General features: G+C 46.3%; 2 protein-coding genes across 3 annotated transcripts in view; one reads left to right on the top strand and one right to left on the bottom strand.

Moving 5' to 3' along the window:
* Window positions 1-21,060, top strand: part of LOC139280647 (carboxypeptidase M-like) — a 71,950-nt gene that overhangs the window by 44,983 nt on the left and 5,907 nt on the right. Inside the window, exons 7-8 of the mRNA XM_070900233.1 lie at window positions 13,324-13,476; window positions 17,841-17,989. Coding sequence (XP_070756334.1) covers window positions 13,324-13,476; window positions 17,841-17,989 — 302 coding nt within the window. The remainder of the gene's footprint in view (window positions 1-13,323; window positions 13,477-17,840; window positions 17,990-21,060) is intronic.
* Window positions 1-21,060, bottom strand: part of LOC139280645 (E3 ubiquitin-protein ligase Mdm2-like) — a 111,624-nt gene that overhangs the window by 33,260 nt on the left and 57,304 nt on the right. The window contains exon 13 of one of the 2 annotated variants that reach the window (XM_070900231.1): window positions 20,741-20,854. The exons of the other annotated variant lie outside the window; for it this stretch is intronic. Within the exon in view, the coding sequence (XP_070756332.1) occupies window positions 20,775-20,854 (80 nt within the window). The 3' untranslated portion in view covers window positions 20,741-20,774. The remainder of the gene's footprint in view (window positions 1-20,740; window positions 20,855-21,060) is intronic. 2 annotated transcript variants of the gene reach the window in all.

A 21,060-nucleotide genomic window follows, 5' to 3' on the forward strand; every position in this document is an offset into this window, starting at 1 on the left:
CGGTGACAGCTGGATGGACCACCGCTCAATCCGCTCCAGCATTAACATTAATATTGTCATGTATTCAACTATCATTGTAACCTATGTATAAGCTGACCTAAGTTGTACACCTTGAGAACATTGACCACAAGGGGATGAACTTGTGGGAGACACTCCTAACCTGGACTTTCAGGTGTAAAAGGGAAAGCTCCACCCACCTTCATCACTTGAGGTCTTGGTAATAAAGGTAACTGGTCACGCAGTGACCTTCTCTCAAGTATAGACTGTGAATTGGACTGCCTGCTGAGGGAAGGCATCATCTTGCCAGTCGAATCCAGTGACTGGGCGAGCCCGATCGTGCCGGTGCTCAAGGCGGATGAGTCGGTCAAGATATGTGGCGATTACAAGGCCACCATCAATCGGGTGTCACTCCAAGACCAGTACCCGCTGCCGAGAGCGGAGGACCTCTTTGCGACGCGATCCGGTGGCTAACATTTTTCAAAACTGGACCTGACCTCAGCTTACATGACCCAGGAGCTGGCGAGTGAGTCGATGAAGCTGACCACCATCACGACACACAAGGGGTTGTTTGAGTATAACAGATGTCCGTTCGGGATTCGTTCGGCTGCCGCGATCTTTCAGCGAAATATGGAAAGTCTCCTCAAGTAGAGTCCAAGGACGGTGGTTTTTCAAGACGACATCCTCATCACGGGTCGCGATACTGAAGAACACCTCCACAACCTGGAGGAGGTGCGATGCAGACTGGACCGGGTAGGGCTGCGACTGAAAAGAGGTAGAATTCCTGGGGAGGAGGATAGCAGCAGACAGGATCAGACCTACTGCGTCCAAAACAGAAGCGATCCAGAGAGCATCCAGACCCCGTAACACGACGGAGCTGCGTTCGTTCCTGGGATTCCTGAACTATTTTAGTAACTTTCTTCCCAAATTGAGCACGCTGTTAGAGCCGTTACACGTGCTCCTACGCAAAGGTCGCAATTGGGTCTGGGGGGCCAGCCAGGAAAGCGCTTTTGATAAAGCACGCAACTTGTTATGCTCCAACAAACTTAGTATATGACCCGTGTAAGAAACTTGTTTTAACTTGCAATGCTTTGTCCTATGGGGTCGGGTGTGTGTTGCAGCATGTGAATGCCAATGGTCAGTTACAGCCGGTAGCTTATGCCTCCAGAAGTCTGTCCCAAGCAGAAAGGGGCTATGAGATGGTAGAAAAGGAAGCGCTAGCATGTGTATATGCAGTTTAAAAAAAAAATGCACCAGTACCTGTTTGGCAGGAAATTTGAGCTGGAGACAGATCACAAACCCCTAACGTCCCTTTTGGCCGACCACAAGGTCATAAATGCGAATGCATCGGCCCGCATACAGAGGTGGGCACTTATGTCAGCCGTCTATGACTACACAATTCGGCACAGATCGGGCACTGAAAACTGCGCCGATGCAGTCAGCAGGCTCCCACTAGCCACCACTGAAGGGGCAACTGAGCATGATGCTGAGATGGTCATGGCTATTGAAGCTTTCAAAAGTGAACGCTCACCTGTGACAGCCCGTCAGATTAAAGTCTGGACAAATCAAGACCCGCTACTGTCCTTAGTTAAGAAATGTGTCCTGAATGAGGACTGGGCAGCCATGTACGGGGCATGCCCTGAGGAATTTAAACTGTTTCATGGGCGCAAGGATGAACTCTCTATTCAGGCGATTGCCTACTGTGGGGTAAACCGAGTAGTCATGCCCCAGATGGGCAGAGACGTGTTCATCAGAGAACTTCATAATGAGCACCCGGGCATTGTCATGATGAAGGCAATTGCCAGGTCACACGTTTGGTGGCCAAGGATAGATGCAGACCTGGAACTTTATGTTCGCAGGTGCAACACGTGCGCTCAGCTGGGCAATGCACCCAGGGAAGTCCCCCTTAGACCCTGGTCCTCGCCCGCCAAGCCATGGTCACGCATCCATGTGGACTACGCAGGTCCTTTCATGGGAAAAATGTTTTTGGTTGTAGTAGACGCCTACTCCAAATGGATTGAGTGCGCCATTTTAAATTCAAGCACATCCTCTGCCACGGTAGAAAGTCTACAGGCAATGTTTGCCGCCCATGGTCTACCGGATGTCTTGGTCAGCAACAATGACCTGTGCTTCACAAGCACTGAATTCCAGGACTTCATGGCAGGCAATGGAATCAACCATGTCAGAACGGCACCGTTCAAGCCAGCCTCAAACAGCCAGGCGGAACGAGCAGTGCAGATAATCAAATAGGGGATGCTCAGAATCCAAGGGGTTTCCCTACAAAGCCGCTTATCGCGCCTCCTGTTGACCAATAGATCCTGACCACACTCGCTCACAGGGGTTCCACCCGCAGAGCTGCTAATGAAAAAGACGCTCAAAAACCAGGTTATCCCTTATACACCCCACAATAAAAGAAATTGTTGCGAGCAGGCATCAGTCACAATGGGCCCAAGTTTCCACACGATAAAAAACGGGCGCCCCTCCGAGCTGGGCACCCGTTTTTCGCGCAAAAAAAAAAAAAAATTGCGATTCTGGAGCGTTCTGCATCTCCTTGTCTGCCTGGCGCGGCACCCAGGGGGGCGGAACCTACACTCGCGCCGATTTTGTAAGTGGAAGGGGGCGGGTTCTATTTAAATTAGTTTTTTTCCTGCCGGCAACGCTGCGCATGCGCGTTGCAGCGTTCCCGCATGCTCAGTGTGAAAAAAACATTGGCACTCGGCCATTTTTGTAGCTGTTTAATTTTTGAACATTTTTTTAATAAAAGCACATTGCCATCAGCTCATCTCACTGCAGCCTTCTCACTGTCTCCTCCCCCCCACGGGAAGAACGGGCGCCTCCTACCCCCCCCCCCCCCCGCGGGAAGAACGGGCGCCTCCTACCCCCCCCCCCCGCGGGAAGAACGGGCGCCTCCTACCCCCCCCCCCCGCGGGAAGAACGGGCGCCCCCCCCGCGGGAAAGAACGGGCGCTCCCCCCCCCCCCCCGGCTGCCACGGGCATAACGGGCGCCTCCTACCCACCCCCGCGGGAAGAACGGGTGCCTCAGGCTGACTGCAGAATTCTCCGTGCCTGAAGCACTTTCACACAGGTAGGAAGATGGTTTATTTAATCTTTTCTTTGCTTATAAATGTTTATTCAGGTTGGATTTATTTGTATAATATTTGTATAAGTACAAATATTATACAAATAAATCCAACCTGAATAAGGATTTATTGTAGAATTTAATGACCTCTCTCTCTTTCCCCCCCCCCCCCCCCCCCCAATCTCGTTCTGGACGCCTAATTTGTAACCTGCACCTGATTTTTTAATGTGTAGAACAGGTTTTTTCAGTTCTACAAAAATCTTCACTTGCTCCATTCTACTTTAGTTTGGAGTACGTTTTCACTGTGGAAACTTTGAAATCAGGCGTCAGTGGCCAGACACACCCCCTTTTGAAGAAAAAAATTCTGTTCCAAAGTAGAACTGTTCTACCTGACTAGAACTGCAGAAAACAAAATGTGGAGAATTGCGATTTCTGAGATAGTCCGTTCTCCACCAGTTGCTCCTAAAAATCAGGCGCAAATCATGTGGAAACTTGGGCCCAATGTGACTACCATGACAGGTATATGAGGGCATGATGCATTGATGTCAATGACCCTGTTTTTGTCCTTAATTACGCTGCAGGGCCCAAATGGCTTGCAGGCACTGTGATTGCCAAAGAGGGGAATAGGGTTTTGGTAGTTAAACTTACCAATGGACAAATCTGCCACAAACACTTGGATCAAACTAAAAGGAGATTCAGCAACCCCATAGAAGAAGCAGAGGAAGAACACGATGTAGAGTTTACTCCACCACAGGTGTCTGAACACCGGAATCAAGTGGAGGAGAGTCCAGTCACTGTGGACAGGCCTGAGGCACTGCAACAGCAGACACTCAGGCCAGCACCCAACAACCGGAGCCCCAACTCAGGTGCTCTACAAGGGAGCGTAAACCACCAGAAAGATTTAACCTGTGATCCCAGTAAGACTTTGCGGGGGAGGTGATGTCATGTATTCAACTATCATTGTAACCCATGTATAAGCTGACCTAAGTTGTACACCTTGAGAACATTGACCACTAGCTGGTGAACTTGTGGGAGACACTCCTAACCTGGACTTTCAGGTATAAAAGGGGAAGCTCCACCCACCTTCATCACTTGAGGTCTAGGTAATAAAGGCAACTGGTCACAGAGTGACCTTCTCTCAAGTATGGGCCTTGTGTGCATTTATACTGTATAGTAAGGACATATCAAATATAGCCCCAAAGCAGTGATGGCAACAGAAACCATGCCGCAGGAAAATCAATGCTTGGGCACTCAAAAGACCCAGTTTAGAAAACCCTATACAGCCAGTGCCTCACTGCCAACCTGGCGACCCTCGATGAGCCCGAGACGCAGAGTGCCCACAGTGCCTGGTCCATCCTCAAGGTTTCCATAACCAGCGCCTGCGAAGAGACGCTCAGTCACTCAACCAGGAAACACCAAGAATGGTTTGACGAGAACGACCAGGAGCTCCAAGAGCTAATAAGCCGCAAGCACAAGGCATTTCTGAACTTCAAGCAGCAACCCAATTCGGGAGCAGCAAAGCAGTTCTACAGGCGGCTGAAGGCAGAGGTCCAATAAAAAACCTGTGACCTAAAGAATAGATGGTGGGTGGAGAAAGCACAGGAGATCCAGCAGCTGGCCGACAACCATGACGGGCGAGGATTCTTCAGCGCAGTCAAGACCACCTATGGCTCAGCACCTAAGGCCCCACCCCACTACTGGCCAAGAATGAAGAGGCAGTCATTAAAGACACTGAGGCAGTCAGGGCCCACTGGAAGGAGCACTTCGAAGATCTCCTTAACTGAGACTCTGCCTTCGACACGAGTGTCCTCGACTTCATCCCGCAGCATGCTACCCGCCACCATCTCAGCAAAACCCCAGCCATGCACAAGGTAGAAAAGGCCATCCATCAGCTCAAGAGCAATAAGGCATCAGGAGCAGATGGGATCCCCACTGAGGCACTAAAGTATGACAGAGAAGCATTATTGGCATGAATGCATGACCTCATCCCTCTTATCTGGAAGGTGGAGAGCATGCCAGGAGATCTCAGAGCTGCCATAATTGTGACCATCTTCAAAAAAGGGACAAGTCCGACTCCGGTAACTACAGAGGAATCTCCCTGCTGTCGGCCACTGGGAAAGTCATCTCCAGAATCCTTCTCAGTCGTCTTCTCCCTGTGGCTGAAGAGCTCCTCCGAGTCACATTGCGTATTCCGTCCACTAAGGGGTACAACTGACATGATCTTCACTGCACGACAAGTACAAGAGAAATGCAAGAAACAGCATCAACCCTTGTACATGGCCTTCTTTGACCTCACAATGGCCTTTGACACTGTCAACCTTGAGGGACTATGGAGCATCCTCCTCCGTTTCGGCTGCCCCCAAAATTTTGTCACCATCCTCCGCCTGCTCCACGATGACATGCAAGCCTTGATCCTGACCAACGGATCCACCCAGACCCAATCCATGTCCGGACCGAGGTCAAGCAGGGCTGGGTAATTGCACCAACGCTCTTTTCTATCTTCCTTGCTGCAGTGCTCCATCTCACACTCAACAAGTTCCCCGCTGGCGTGACATTAAACTATAGAACCAATGGGAACCTATTCAACCTTCGCCGCCTCCAGGCAAGATCCAAGGTCATCCCATCCTCTGTCATCGAACTACAGTGCGCTGATGACACTTGCATCTGCGCACTGAGGCCGAATCCAAGCCATCGTCAAAACCTTCACTGAGGCATACGAAAGCATAGGCCTTACATTAAACATTCGTAAGACAAAGGTCCTCCACCAACCACACCCGCCACACACCATTGCCCTCCAGTCATCAAAATCCATGGCGCGGCCTTGGACAACGTGGATCATTTTCCATACCTTGGGAGCCTACTATCAGCAAGGGCAGACACCAATGACTAGGTCCAACACCGCTTCCAGTGTGCCAGAACAGCCTTCAGGCACCTGAGGAAGAGAGTGTTTGAAGACCAGGACCTCAAATCTGGCACCAAACTTAATGTCTACAGGGCAGTATTGATACCCGCCCTCCTATATGGCTCAGAGAGTGGACTCTTCTTCTTAGGCGGTCCCTTGTATCGAGGATGACTTGCTTCCACACCAAAAAGGGATGAGTTCACAGGTGTTTCAATGAAGGACCTAATATTCCAGGTCCAGAACTACATATTGAAGGGTGGAAGATGCTCGTGCGGGATTTTTTTTTTTAAAACAAATGATAGCCGTTGCATACCAGCCATCACATGGGCTTGACAGAGTTAAGTCTTGGTCCAGTGGCAAGGATTATCCAAGACGACTGGAAACCATCTCTGCTGCACAGACCTAGTGCGCACACATCACTGTGGGCTGGCCCGTGCTGCCCCTGGGCCCTCGACTCTTCTGGGCCCTGAACTCACGCCTTTCCTGGGCCCCGATCACGTCGCTCTGCAATCTCTCGCCGCTCCTTCGTCCCGACCACCCCGCTCCTGCTGTACCTGCCCACGCTCCAATCAGTGACCTGGATTTTGGTGACTGATTAGTTTAAACCTTCCCCAACATCATTAGCAATCCCTCCTGTGAGGATATTGGTCCCAGCTTTGCTGAGGTGCAACCCCTCGGGCCTGTACAGGTTGCACCACCCCCAGAACCAGTCCCAATGTCCAAGGTATCTAAAGCCTTCCCTCCTGCATTATCTCTCCAGCCATGCCTTCCTCTGCTCGATCTTCCTATTTCTATACTCACTAGCTCATACACTGACACAATGGGCTGAATGGTCATAATTTTTCTATGATTCTTGTGACACCAGAAGTAATCCGGAGATTACTACCTTTTGAGATCCTGCTTTTTAATCTCTTTCCTAACTCCCTAAAATCTGTCTGCAGGACATCCCTCTTTCTACCTATGTCGTGGATACCGATATGGACCACAATCTCTGGCTGTTCACCCTCCCCGCTCAGAATGTTCTGCAGCCACTCAGTGACATCCTTGACCCTGGCACCAGGGAGGTAACATAGCATCCTGGAATCATGTCTGCGGCCGCAGAAATGCCTATCCCATTCCCGTAACTATCAAAACCCCAACTATTGTTTTCCCGATCTTCATCCTCCCCCACTCCCCCAATAGAACTGAGCCACCTCTGGTGCCATGGACTTGGCTCTGGCTGTACTCCCCAGAGAAACCATGGCCTTCACCAGTATTATACCAGTTAGAGAGCAAGATGCACTCGGGACTCCTGCACTACCTGCCCGGTCCTGTTTGTCTGTCTGACAGTCACCCATTCCCTTTCTGCCAACACACTCTTACTGTGTGGGGTGACCACCTCCTGAAACATGCTATCCACATAGCTCCCAGTCTCATGGATACACCGCAGTGACGCTAGCTGCTGTTCAAGCTCCGAAACCCCCGTCCTGGAAACATCCTACTGCGTACATCTCAAAGCGCTGGAGAAGTACATCCCTAGTATTAAAGCACTGACCACACTCAACCAGCTCCGTTGGGCAGGCCACATTGTCCGCATGCACAACACGAGACTCTCTAAGCAAGCATTCTACTCGGAATTCCTACACGGCAAGCGAGCCCCAGGTGGGCAGAGAAAATGTTTCAAGGAAACCCTCAAAGCCTTCTTGATAAAGTGCAACATCCCCACCTTCACCTGGGAATCCCTGGCCCAAGACCGCCCAAAGTGGAGGAAGAGCATCCGGGAGGACACTGAACACCTCGAGTCCTGTCACAGAGAACATGCAGAAATCAAGCGCAAGCAGCGGAAGGAGCATGCAGCAAACCAGACTCCCCACCCACCCTTTCCTTCAACCACTGTCTGCCCCACTTGTGACAGAGACTGTAATTCTCGTATTGGACTGTACAATCATGAGAACAGAGTGGAAGCAAGTCTTCCTCGATTTCGAGGGACTGCCTATGATTGCTTAAGATGGTTAAGATCGTGGAAGGTGCATTCATGTTGTGGCCTGTCAGACTGTTAAGCAGCCAGTGAATTATTCCAGTACTTCACACTATTCTCTCCAAGTGAAAGTATGATAAAATAACAAATCAGTCTGAAGCAACTGGAGCCAGATTTGTCTCTGCTTGTGCCTTCTCCAAACCATTGTCCATGCTGCTTAACACACATGTATTGAAATGCTCAACTGCTGTCTTCTTGCTGGGCAGGCCACATTGTTCTCATGCCTGACAAGACTCCCAAAGAAAGCGCTCTACTCGGAACTCCTTCACGGCAAGCGAGCCAAAGGTGGGCAGAGGAAATGTTACAAGGACACCCTCAAAGCCTCCCTGAAAAAGTGCAACATCCCCATGGACACCTGGGAGCCCCCAGCCAAAGACCACCCTAAGTGGAGGAAGTGCAGCCAGGAGGACGCTGAGCTCCTCGAATCTCATCGCTGAGAGCATGCAGAAATCAAGCGCAGGCAGCAGAAAGAATGTGCGCGGCAAACCTGTCTCACCCACCCTTTCACTCAACGACTATCTGTCCCACCTGTGACAGGGACTGTGGTTCTCGTATTGGACTGTTCAGCCACCTAAGGACTCATATTTTTAGAGTGGAAGCAAGTCTTCCTCGATTCCAAGGGACTGCCTATGATGATGCTTTTCCAGGATCTGCAACTTATTACTTGAATCTTCCTTTCCACAATTCTTTCTTCCTGATTGTGCCTCTTCCAAAGAGAAAGCAGATCTTTCTGGTTTATTTTGTGATTTCAACTGTCACTGCTCAGTCACAGTGATCTGCATTCCAGCTTCAATCCAGGATTTGAACACATCCCAGTTGGCTCTCCAGTCATCATCATAAGCGGTCCCTTGAACGAGGATGACTTGCTTCCACGAGAATTCATAGATGTTTCAATGAAGGACCCACTATTCCAGTCCTGAATTCCAATTGAAGGGGTGGAAGATGCCGGTGCGTGAATTTTTTTAACGTGTGGTGACCGTTGCACATCAGCCACCATACGGGCTTGACAGAGCTCGGCCTTTAACCAGTGGCAAGGATTAACCAGGACGACTGGAGACCTGCTCTGCTGCACGGATCCAGTGCGCACAAATATCGCAGTGTGGGCAGGTCCGTGCTGCCCCTGGGCCCTTGGCTCTTCTGGGCCCCGTACCCTCATTCGCCGCATCTCCACTACGATGTTCCAGGGCCCTGCGCTTCAGCTCTTATTTATAGCCCCGAACTGCGGTGGTGTTCTCACAGGGCGGGGCAAATAGCCATCTGATGGAGTTAGGGGAGCTCCAGGGTCAAGACAGAGGCCACGGAAGGATTTGAAAGCAATGAACAAGTCAATTCACTCGGACACAAACATGCACAAACTTTGAAGGTGCCAAAGATGCAAGATGCCTTTAAAAACGTTTGATTTAGACAAACTCATTTCCAGAGGGAAATGTTTAATTCTCAGCCCAAAGGATAAAGGAGAGCAGCATTTTACTTTGCAAAGTTTTTAAAAGGAATTTCTTCTCTGAGGGTTGTAAATCTGTAGAATTTGCTGCCTCAGAGAACTGTGGAAGCCGGGACATTGAATGTATTTAAGACAGAGATAGACAGATTTTTGAGCAATAAAGGTATAAAGGGTTATGGGGAGCGGGCAGGGAAGTGGAGCTGAGTCCATGATCAGATCAGCCATGATCTTATTAAATGGCAGAGCAGGCTTGAGGGGCCAAATGGCCTACTCCTGCTCCTATTTCTTATGTTCTTATGTAATATAATCCTCCACAATGAGATGAATCTCAGAAAACTATGGTCCAGCTACTAACTTTAAGACGCACGCGGAACCACTTGAGATGATGCACGCGGGGCAAGTGTCAGCTGCAGAGTCCGAGGTTTGGAGTTCACGGTAAAACACGAGGGGACGGTGTGGGAAGCACTTACCCGGTTCTGGTCGATAACATCGACAATAGCCACCAGCTTACTGGCGTGTGGGCCAAAGGCAATGGATACCACGCGGCCAGTCTCCACGTATCGCTTGGAGAGCTGCATTGAGGAAGTGCAATGTTGTTGGAGTTGTGAATCATTGGATATTAAATAAAGATCCTGTCCAACTGTTCCAATAGCTCGAGTGGACATTAAAAGATTCCATTGCACTATTCAAAGGGCGGGGAGTCTTTCTCTGTGCCCTGACCAACATTTCTCCCTCATACAACAACACTAAAATCGCTCCCCATGTGTGCCTCAAAAGTTACTCCTATTCTGCTTCCCTTCAGTATCTCTCTCTTATTCTATCTTTCCTTCCCAATGGAAATTATGTCTATACAATGTTTCCTTTTTCCTGTTTTCTGTAACCCACCTTTCATTTCAGTGCTATCAGGTCATTTGTCCCCCAATCCATCACTACTCCCCTGCCTTCTGAGTTTTCAGCTATTGATTCATGCTATCCTGGCACACTTTTGGCATTCTCTGTAGGGACCATTGAGGCATCAATCTCTGCCTCATTAGAAACAGCAACTCCAACTTCTCCATCCTCTCTCGCCGACCTTCTTACCCAGTGAACCTGCTGGGGATAAATGCTCCTCAAACTCCTGCTCACCCCATCCATCACTACACCCCCGCCCCACCCCCCACCTTGAATTCTGCTCTCAGATCAATGTCACTCACTATTTCCCTCCAGGATGTCCATTCACTCGTGATCAAGGTCCTTGGCATCAACCATCTTATTGTGGATGATTGTATTGACATTCTGGCTTTGACTAAAACTCATGTGTGGCCCATACTGAAGCCTCCCAACCTGGCTATGCTTTCCCCCACCTGCTGCATCCAACCACTGTAGCAATGGCATGACCTGTATCACCAAGCCACATCTTGGTCTCTTCCCTCGACTCCTCTGGCATTTATTGCTCCTCCGAGCACCTCCTGTTCCACTGCTCTTGCATCACTCCAAGCTCCACCCCAAGTTTCTTACCGGAGATATCTTCTCTCGGAACTGAACAACCTCATCCAGTGATTTCAAACTCCTTCTCACCTCCCCATACTGTTTCTGCTTTGAATTCACTGTCCTCCTGCCAGCCCTAAATCTCAGCCTCCATATAAACTCTCGTACCAATATTCATTGCCATCCACTCAACTTTGTCATCTCCAATGGTCCTGCTCAGTGACCACTTCATTGTATCCCACAGCCCCTTCCTTCCCCCCCCCCAAAGGACTTCAACTCCACTTCCTTCTGCACTGCCCCTGGAAAAACTCCATCAAGTCACTTACAAGTACACTTTAATACTTCTAGCTGTCAACCTTTGGCCCTCATTGCTACAATAACTCTGCAAGATCAATTTCTCCAACTATTTTCTCTGCACTTTTAATGCCCTTGTCCTAAGCAAAACCTTGTGTCTCCCATCTCAGTCATTCCTCTAATCTGGCCCCCATTCTTCATTCTCTCAAGTCCAAGGTGCACACTCTTGAGCATGTCAGGCACTCAAGAGGCTTAGCCATGCATTTCCAGATCGGTTTGGATCACATCAAACTCTACTGGGCTACATTCCCCTCTGCCAGGACCACCTACTACTTTAGGATTGTCCTGAAGAGAAAAGATAACCACTGGATTCTTTACTCCACTACCAATTGCCTCCTTAAGCCTCTCTCCCTTTGTATGTTCACCCTGTGCTCCAACAACAATTGCAAGGCTTAGAAAAAAAATGGACACCAAGCCAAAGGAGGGGAACAAAGAGGTGGATTTTAAAAAGGGACTTAATGTGGGGAAGGAGATGGAAGAGTTTAGGGACAGTCATTCCAGAGCGTGGCTGAAAAGGCTGACACTGGCCTCTGTGTAACTATGGCGATGAAGATAGATGTGTCAAACTTCATCTTGACCATCATCAACTAAACTTGTAAATTATCATTGCCTCAGTTGATGCTGGTGGAAGTCAAGCTTGTACTAGTTTATTGATAGAATGCCTGCATGATTTTATTTTCTTCAGCTTTGTTGCTCCCCCTACAGCGATGTGGCATCCGCTTGGATATCCCCACATCAACACTAATTTAGAGTAATGTTAAACAAGCTGAGTAAATAGCAAACTCACCACATTAGATAAGAACATAAGAAATAGGAGCAGGAGTCGGCCATATGGCCCCTCGAGCCATTCAATGAGGTCCTGGCTGATCATCTACCTCGACTCCACTTTCCTGACCGATCTCCATATCCCTTGATTGCCCTCGAGTCCAAAAATCTAACTATCTCAGCCTTGAATATACTCACTATGGCTGTGAATTCCAAAGATTCACAAGCCTCTGTCCTAAATGGCCTACCCCTTATTGTGAGAATGTGCCCCTTAGTTCTAAACTCTCCAAACAGGGGAAACAACCCCTCAGCATCTATCCTGTCAAACCCTTCAGAATTTTGTATGTTTCAATGAGATTGCCTCTCATTCTTCTAATTCCAGGGAGTATAGGCCGATTTGACACAATCTCTCCTCATAAGACAGCCCTCTGATCCTAGGAATCAATCTAGTGAACCTTCGTTGCACTGCCTCTAAGGCAAGTTTATTCCTTAGATAAGGATGTCCTTCCTTAGATAAGGAAGATATTCCCAACAGGTCGACACTAAGCAAATCTACTCCTCTTGCCATGAAGGAGTTTACTGATCGGCATTATTGAATGATCTCCCCTTGCTTTAAAAAAAAAATCCGTTTGATGATCAGTTTTCCTAAATCAGCAGAACATTGCACTGGTGTGCGAACAAAAGTTCACAGGGCAGGGTCAAAGGTTACACAGGGCCTTGGGAATTCTGTAACAAATTCCATTTTAACAACTACGAGGGGACATCACAACTGAACCTAAACCTGTCCTCGACTGGAGCACTGAAAGAATGATCAGGAGCGGGAACTCTGGTTAATTTCCCTCTCCTAACTTGGAGGCACTGAGGATCATTGTCGCACTGGCCAAGATCAGCTAGCCCAGCTAAATCATGGGCTTTCCTCGTTATTTTGACTTATTTTCTCACTGAATACACACAATGGAACGATGTGTTTTAAAAGAAATACTTGGTGACCCCACTAATTCATATCCTTAATTCGAAGGATGCCACTTTTGTCTTTATTGAGGCTTATTAAGTGCAATTTGCACATTTACCATTGATGTATTACAGCTGCAAAGCCATTTTTGCATTACCAGTGCTGTATCTCCAGAGTGAAATATACAGTTATATATTGTGTCCTCTATTAATCACTTGTGGATTTTTAATGTATATTTAAATAGATTTCTTTTAGGTTTTCAGCAGACACAAGACTAAACAAATATAACTATTGTATAATTTCTGTTGTTTAAAACTACTAAAATTGCACTTTAAACCTTTTTTGTTAGGTGGAATGCAAGACTTCAACTACATTTCAGGACAGTGTTTTGAGCTAACTGTCGAGCTGTCGTGTTGTAAAAATCCACCGGCAATAATGCTGGAGGAATACTGGACTGAAAATAAAGCCTCCCTGATGAATTTCCTCAAACTTACTCATCTAGGTTTGTGCAGGGTCTCATTCTATTATTATGTATCTTTGTGGCAACAACTAATAATATAGACTGCTGAGACTGCATAGATATCAATTTATTTTGTCATAAACTGCATGATCTGTAAATTCAAAGGACTAAATCATTACATCATTATTTAACATTCTAGCTCATTTTATCCAATTATTGACCCTTTGTGTGTCAAGTCAACTTATTAATTGGTTATAGTTCTAAAGAGCCACTGAAATTCAACCTAAATAACATTTTCACCCAGACGAAGTAGAACTTCCCATTGGTCTAGAAACATTTAGTAGTAATACAGTGGATAGTCAAGGGGCTTTGGGGGTGGGTGGGGGAGAACTTAACACAATCACAATCACTAAGGAGGTGGTATGCAGTAAGATAATGGGACTAAAGGCAAATAAATCCCCTGGACCTGATGGCATGCATCCTAGGGTCTTGAGAAGTAGCGGCAGGGGTAGTGGATGCATTGGTTGTAATTTACCAAAATTCCCTGGATTCTGGAAAGGTCCCAGCAGATTGGAAAACTGCAAATGTAACGCCCCTATTTAAAAAAGGAAGCAGACACAAAGCAGGAAACTATAGACCAGTTAGCCTAACATCTGTGGTTGGGAAAATGTTGGAGTCCATTATTAAAGAAGCAGTAGCAGAACATTTGGAAAAGCATAATTCAGTCAGGCAGAGTCAGCATGGATTTATGAAGGGGAAGTCATGTTTGACAAATTTGCTGGAGTTCTTTGAGGATGTAACGAACAGGGTGGATAAAATGATTTTAAAATGTCAGGGCAACTGCTGTAGGCCTAGTACAGTTCAGGTCATTTTAAAACACCTTCAATCTGGTTGTAATCCAGAACAGGGTGGTGTATTTGGACTTCCAGAAGGCATTTTACCAGGTGCCACATAAAAGGTTACTGCACAAGATAAAAGTTCACGGCGTTGGGGGGTAATATATTAGCATGGATAGACGATTGTCTAACTAACAAAAAGCAGAGAGCCAGGATAAATGGTTCATTCTTGGGTTGGCAAACAGTAACTAATGGGGTGCCGCAGGGATCAGTGCTGGGACCCCAACTATTTCCAATCTAGATTAACAACTTGGATGAAGGGACAGAGTGTAACATAGCCAAGTTTGCTGACAATACAAAGATGGGAGAAAAAGCAATGTGTGAAGAGGACACAAAAAACCTGCAAAAGGACATAGACAGGCTAAGAGAGTGGACAAAAATTTGGCAGATGGAGTACAATATTGGAAAGTGTGAGGTTATGCACTTTGGCAGAAAAAAAGCGAAGAGCAAGTTATTATTTAAATGGAGAAAGATTGCAAAGTGCTGCAGTACAGCAGGACCTAGGGGTCCTGGTGCATGAAACACAAAAAGATAGTATGCAGGTACAGCAAGTGATCAGGAAGGCCAATGGAATCTTGGCCTTTATTGCAAAGGGAATGGAGTATAAAAGCAGGGAAGTCTTGCTAGAGTTATACAGGGTATTGGTGAGGCCACACCTGGAATACTGCATACAGTTTTGGTTTCCATATTTACGAAAGGATATACTTGCTTTGGAGGCAGTTCAGTGAAGGTTCACTAGGTTGATTCCAGGGATGAGGTGTTGACTTGTGAGGAAAGGTTGAATAGGTTGGGCCTCTACTCATTGGAATTCAGAAGAATGAGAGGTGATCATATCGAAACGTATAAGATTATAAGGGGGCTTGACAAGGTGGATGCAGAGAGGATGTTTCCACTGATAGGAGAGACTAGAACTAGGGGGCATGATCTTAGAATAAGGGACCACCAATTTAAAACTGAGATGAGGAGGAATTTCTTCTCTGAGGGTTGTAAATCTGTGGAGTTTGCTGCCTCAGAGAGCTGTGGAAGCTGGGTCATTGAATAAATTTAAGACAGAGATAGACAGTTTCTTAACTGATGAGGGGTTATGGGGAACGGGCAGGGAAGTGGAACTGAGTCCATGATCAGATCAGCCATGATCGTATTAAATGGCAGAGCAGGCGCGAGGGGCCGTATGGTCTACTCCTGCTCCTATTTCTTATGTAATCTATAATCGGATCTACATATACTTAAATGCAATTCATCCCTCATTCTTTCCTGTGTAAAGCATCTTGCTATTCTTGTGGTGTGCTTAGCTGTTGTGCAACATTGATAAACTCACCTTCTTACACTTTTGGGCTTTCAACTAGTTTCACAGTCAAAGTTGGATATTCTGTCTCGTCAGTAATTTTAACATAGTGACTCCTGCATTCTGTGAATAATTTTTAAGCTCTCCTCCCTATGGGTATATAGGTCTGATGCTCTTTCAACACAACTTGGCCTGCATTTTCCTCCACTATCTCTCTCAACTCAGGTGGGATAGTGGTAGAAACACTGGGGAGGAATCGGAGCTTAGGTCTACCACCACCTCCCACTCGAACATTTTCCCCCCCTCCACCGCGGCTCCAGCAGGGAAGATCATCAGCAGCCCCTTCACTGCATGTAAATGGCAACCCAGTGTATTTACCGACCTGTCACTGACCCGAGGGATGACCAGAGGAGAGGTGCTGGTCGTCCCTCGGGTAATGTTGTAACACCTGGGAGTCCCTGGCCAAAGACCGCCGTAAGTGGAGGAAGTGCATGCGGGAGGGCGCTGAGCATCTCGAGTCTCATCACTGAGAGCATACAGAAATCAAGCGCAGGCAGCGGAAAGAGTGTGCGGCAAACCAGTCCCACCCACCCTTTCCCTCAGCGATTGTGACAGGGACTGTGGTTCTCGTATTGGACTGTTCAGCCACCCAAGGACTCATTTTTAAGAGTGGAAGCAAGTCTTTCTCGATTCAGAGAGATTGCCTATGATGATGATGGAGTGTTGTAAGATCAGCTAGACCTCGCTTTGGGAGAGGGCTTAGTCACTCACCAGATGAAGGCCTAAACAAAACATTGAATGCTGACACAAAAGGCAAATGCTGGAAATCTGAAATACAAACAGAAAATACTAGAAATAATCAGCAGGTCAGGCAGCATCTGTGGAGAGAGAAACAGAGTTCTGCTCCCTTTGGTTTCCTCCTCTTTGGGGGCTGCAGCAGCAACGGGAAACCTACTGGGAGACTGCCCTGTCTCATTAACTAATGACCCCCAATGCAAGATAATGAGTTGAGGTCAGTGCAGCAACAGGCAGACAACCCACCCCAACTCTCTCTGGGTGTTTTGAAGATAATCCAGGCCTGTGATTCTACAGTTGTTCGCTACAGATTGTACATGTGGCTATTGAGGCTATTGACCTTTTTCCCAATTTACATTTTTTCTTAATTTGTAAAATTAGAATAGATTTATGAGGAGAGACAGAAACTAAACTGTTCAGTTACCACAATGCATGTTTGTGAGGTGGGTTTTAAGATTTGTACAGGATTGAGAGCAATAATCCATCGCTTGGGTGTTGAATATGGTTAAGAGTTTCAACCACAGTCATCTTGAGGAATTAATTGAGTTTCTAACTGGTACCTATCTGATTCTACAGGAAAGGGACTGTTTGAAGGATTCCAAGTTACCATAGCTATATGCCCTTTCCCCCCCAAGGAATATTGTCATAAGCACCATATGCACGGTAAATAGTTGAAATTGGGTTATGACCAAGGAGGGTCGTCCAGCTGGGTGGGACTGCGCTCGCCTGGTTCCACTCACATATATCTAATCATAGCCAGAGAATCACCAGCTTCTCTTCAAGCCCCGCATCGTTACCTCTGGTGTCCCCCAAGGACCTATCCTCGGCCCCCTCCTATTTCTCATCTATATGCTGTCCCTTGGCGACATCATCCGGGTACACAGCGTCAGTTTCCACATGTACACTGATGACACCCAGCTCGACCTCACTCCCACTTCTCTCGATCCCTCCATGGTCTCTAAATTGTCAAACTGCTTGTCCGACATCCAGTTCTGGATGAACAGAAATTTCTCCAGTTGAATATTGGGAAGACCAAAGCCATTGTTTTCAGTCCCTGCCACAAACTGCGTTCCCGAGCCACCGACTCCATCCCTTTCCCCAACTTCTGTCTGAGGCTGAACCAGACTGTACGCAACCTTGGTGCCATATTTGACCCTGAAATGAGCTTCCGACCACATATCCGCAGCATAACTAAGACCACCTTCTAGACTCTTAAAACCTCCCTCTTTGACCAGGCTTTTGGTCACCTGCCCTAATATTTCATGTGGCTCGGTGTCAAATTTTGTGTCCTATAATACTCTTGTGACGCGCCTTGGGACATTTCACTACATTAAAAGGCACTATACAAATACAAGTTGTTGTTGTTTAGATTACAACAGTTCTCCATGCTAATCTATTATCATTTATTTTTATCATCTCCATTTATACAGGTATAAAAGGGCAAGTTCTGAATATTAATGATGCCCCCATAGAAAATGCATTGGTGGAGGTTCAAGGCAGAAAAAACATCATTCCTTTCCAAACTAATAAATGGGGAGAATATTACAGACTCCTGCTGCCTGGATTGTATACCCTGAATGTAAGTTCAATTTAATCATTCTTGTGCCCAGCTACATTTGTCTTGCTGTAATTAATAATAAACGCCTAAAGGCACAGGGAATAATGGGCCAAATATTCACGGACGGATATCTCCGACCAAATTTTTTTTTTTACGAAAGTACTTGGTGGTCCCAGAGGAACGAACTCTTGCGCTCTGAGGCCGAGATGCGCAGCCCAGCGCAGAGGCCCACGCATCCCAGGCAGGAACCCCAACCTGGGATCACATGGGCCTTGACCACCAATCACAATGTAAAAACATAAGAAACAGGAACAGGAGTAGGCCCAAAGTTCTAGTCTCCCCTATCAGCGGAAACATCCTCTCTGCATCCACCTTGTCAAGCCCCCTCATAATCTTATACGTTTCGATAAGATCACCTCTCATTCTTCTGAATTCCAATGAGTAGAGGCCCAACCTACTCAACCTTTCCTCATAAGTCAACCCCCTCATCTCCGGAATTAACCTAGTGAACCTTCTCTGAACTGCCTCCCAAGTATATCCTTTCATAAATATGGAAACCAAAACTGCATGCAGTATTCCAGGTGTGGCCTCACCAATATCCTGTATAACTGTAGCAAGATTTCCTTGCTTTTATACTCCATCCCCTTTGCAATAAAGGCCAAGATTCCATTGGCCTTCCTGATCACTTGCTGTACCTGCATACTAACCTTTTGTATTTCATGCACCAGGACCCCTAGGTCCCACTGTACTGTAGCACTTTGCAATCTTTCTCCATTTAAATAATAACTTGCTCTTCGCTTTTTTTCTGCCAAAGTGCATGACCTCACACTTTCCAACATTATACTCCATCTGCCAAATATTTGCCCGCTCACTTAGCCTGTCTATGTCCTTTTGCAGATTTTTTGTGTCCTCCTCACACATTGTTTTTCCTCCCATCTTTGTATCGTCAGCAAACTTGGCTACGGTACACTCAGTCCTTTCTTCCAAGTCGTTAATATAGATTGTAAATATTACCCCCAACCCAGTGAATGTTTATCTTGTGCAGTAACCTTTTATGTGGCACCTTGTCAAATGCCTTCTGGAAGTCCAAATACACCACATCCACTGGTTCCCCTTTACCCACCCTGTTCTTTACATCCTCAAAAGAATTCCAGTAAATTTGTCAAACATGACTTCCCTTTCATAAATCCATGCTGACTGTACCTGAATTACCCAACCTCATTGATAATAATGGTGCGTTCCATTTGTATGAGCTCCCATTACTATCAATGAGAATACTCCACAAAACACAAACACAACACAATAAATTTTAAAAAACATGTCACATTTAAAATTAATTGAAATGAATAAATTAAATGTGAAGAAAAAAATATTTTTTTTGAAAATGTTTAAAAAATGTTTTAATAGGGTTAAAAATAAACTTACCTCCATGGACAGGGTTTTCAATATAAAAATTAGTGATAAAATGTAATTTTTCTATCTTTTAAAACTCTTATCAGGCGCAAGAGTTTTAAGGACATTCGCTGGGCAAGAGTTGGACAAATAGCCCAAATCTCCACCCACGAAGGCCCTTCTCTCGGGGATGCATTGGAACTGTCAGAAGAAATTGTGACAGTTCGTAAGTGTCGGCTTTGCGCGCCGAGACTCGGAACGTGCGGGGCCTCTTCGGGCACGTGCACACACCATATGCACCTGGAGAGGCCAAATGTCAGGGCCATTAGCACAATTCACTTCACCTTGTATAAAGACGAGCTGTCATTCCATAGGTGACATTTACTTCTGAGCAACAAAGCATTTACTCAGATGTTGCACAGGCTTTGTGCTTGTAATTTTCAGTTTAAAAAAAATAAAATAAAAAATCTGGATAGAAATTGGTGATGCATGCAAGGCAAAATTTTCTGTGTGGCTTCATGGAAAATTCCGTATGCACTGTTAATGGCATGGGGTCTCAGAAAATCACACACTCAGTATTGAAACGGTATTGCTAATTCTTTTAAAACACTTCTGGATCAAAGACCATATGCTTTGAAATAAAATCTGCAGTGGTTATCCATAGAATCTTGCAGCACAGGAGGCCATTCGGCCCATGGTGCCTGTGAAAGAGTGATCCAGTTAGTCCCATTGCAATGATTTCACTAGGTCTACTCCTTTCACTCAGCAGAAAGAGAGGAGAGTGATGTTCGTCAGTGAGCTATGTTAATTTGTATTGTTTCATTTTTTTGGAAAGTACACTTGGACACAAGAAAATAAACTGAAATACCTGTATTCACTAGTATAATGAAGATCTACTGTGAAATGGATGGTTAAGTCTAATTTTCAGTTCTTTTTTAAAATAAAATGCCCGATAGCAGTTGGAATTAATAATATTTCAGCTGGACTAATGTGCGCTTTAGAAGCCTTTGCTGTGCTACTTTCAATTTACAATGGGTTGGACTATAGGTAACCATAGCAATCCCAGCATGCAGTGGATAGTCATGATCTGAAAAAAGCTGGCTTAATTTTTGGGTTGCATTTCTTTAACACTGTTAAACATGTTGTCTGCAGAATCATATGAACAAGAACAGGAGGGAAAAAAACAATTGGTCCATTCTATTTGTCTTATCTAGCCTACATGCACCATCAAACCACCACCCCCGCCAATCACAACACAATCCTCTGCAAGAGGCAAATGGAGAAAAAAAACCCTTAGGGCAATTTAGGACCCACAAAGGAACTGGAACAAGCTCCATGAGTCTGCACCAAATGATACCAGTGGCTTCTGACTCCACCTACCTTCTGTAACTCAGTGTCTTGCACTCGCTTTTACTCATCCAGCTCCTTTTTGAAGGCCCGTAATGAACCCAAAATTCACTGTGTTCTTGCAATCTGTTCGAGGTTGATGATTCTCTGTGAAAAGAAATGCATCTTGGCATCTATGTTTTCTTATTTTGTACTGATACATTCTCGGCCTCCCTATCCAGCGCATAAGCAAAGGCTTCATATATCTCGTTGCATGGGCTGACAGAAACTGATTATGTGACCAATAAATGGCTGGCAGCTAGGTTAACATATATTCCTTTCAAACAGAAATAGGAGGGGGATTTGTTGACCCA

The sequence above is a fragment of the Pristiophorus japonicus genome, chromosome 15 (genome assembly GCF_044704955.1).
Source record: "Pristiophorus japonicus isolate sPriJap1 chromosome 15, sPriJap1.hap1, whole genome shotgun sequence".
Classification (NCBI taxonomy): Eukaryota; Metazoa; Chordata; class Chondrichthyes; family Pristiophoridae; genus Pristiophorus; species Pristiophorus japonicus.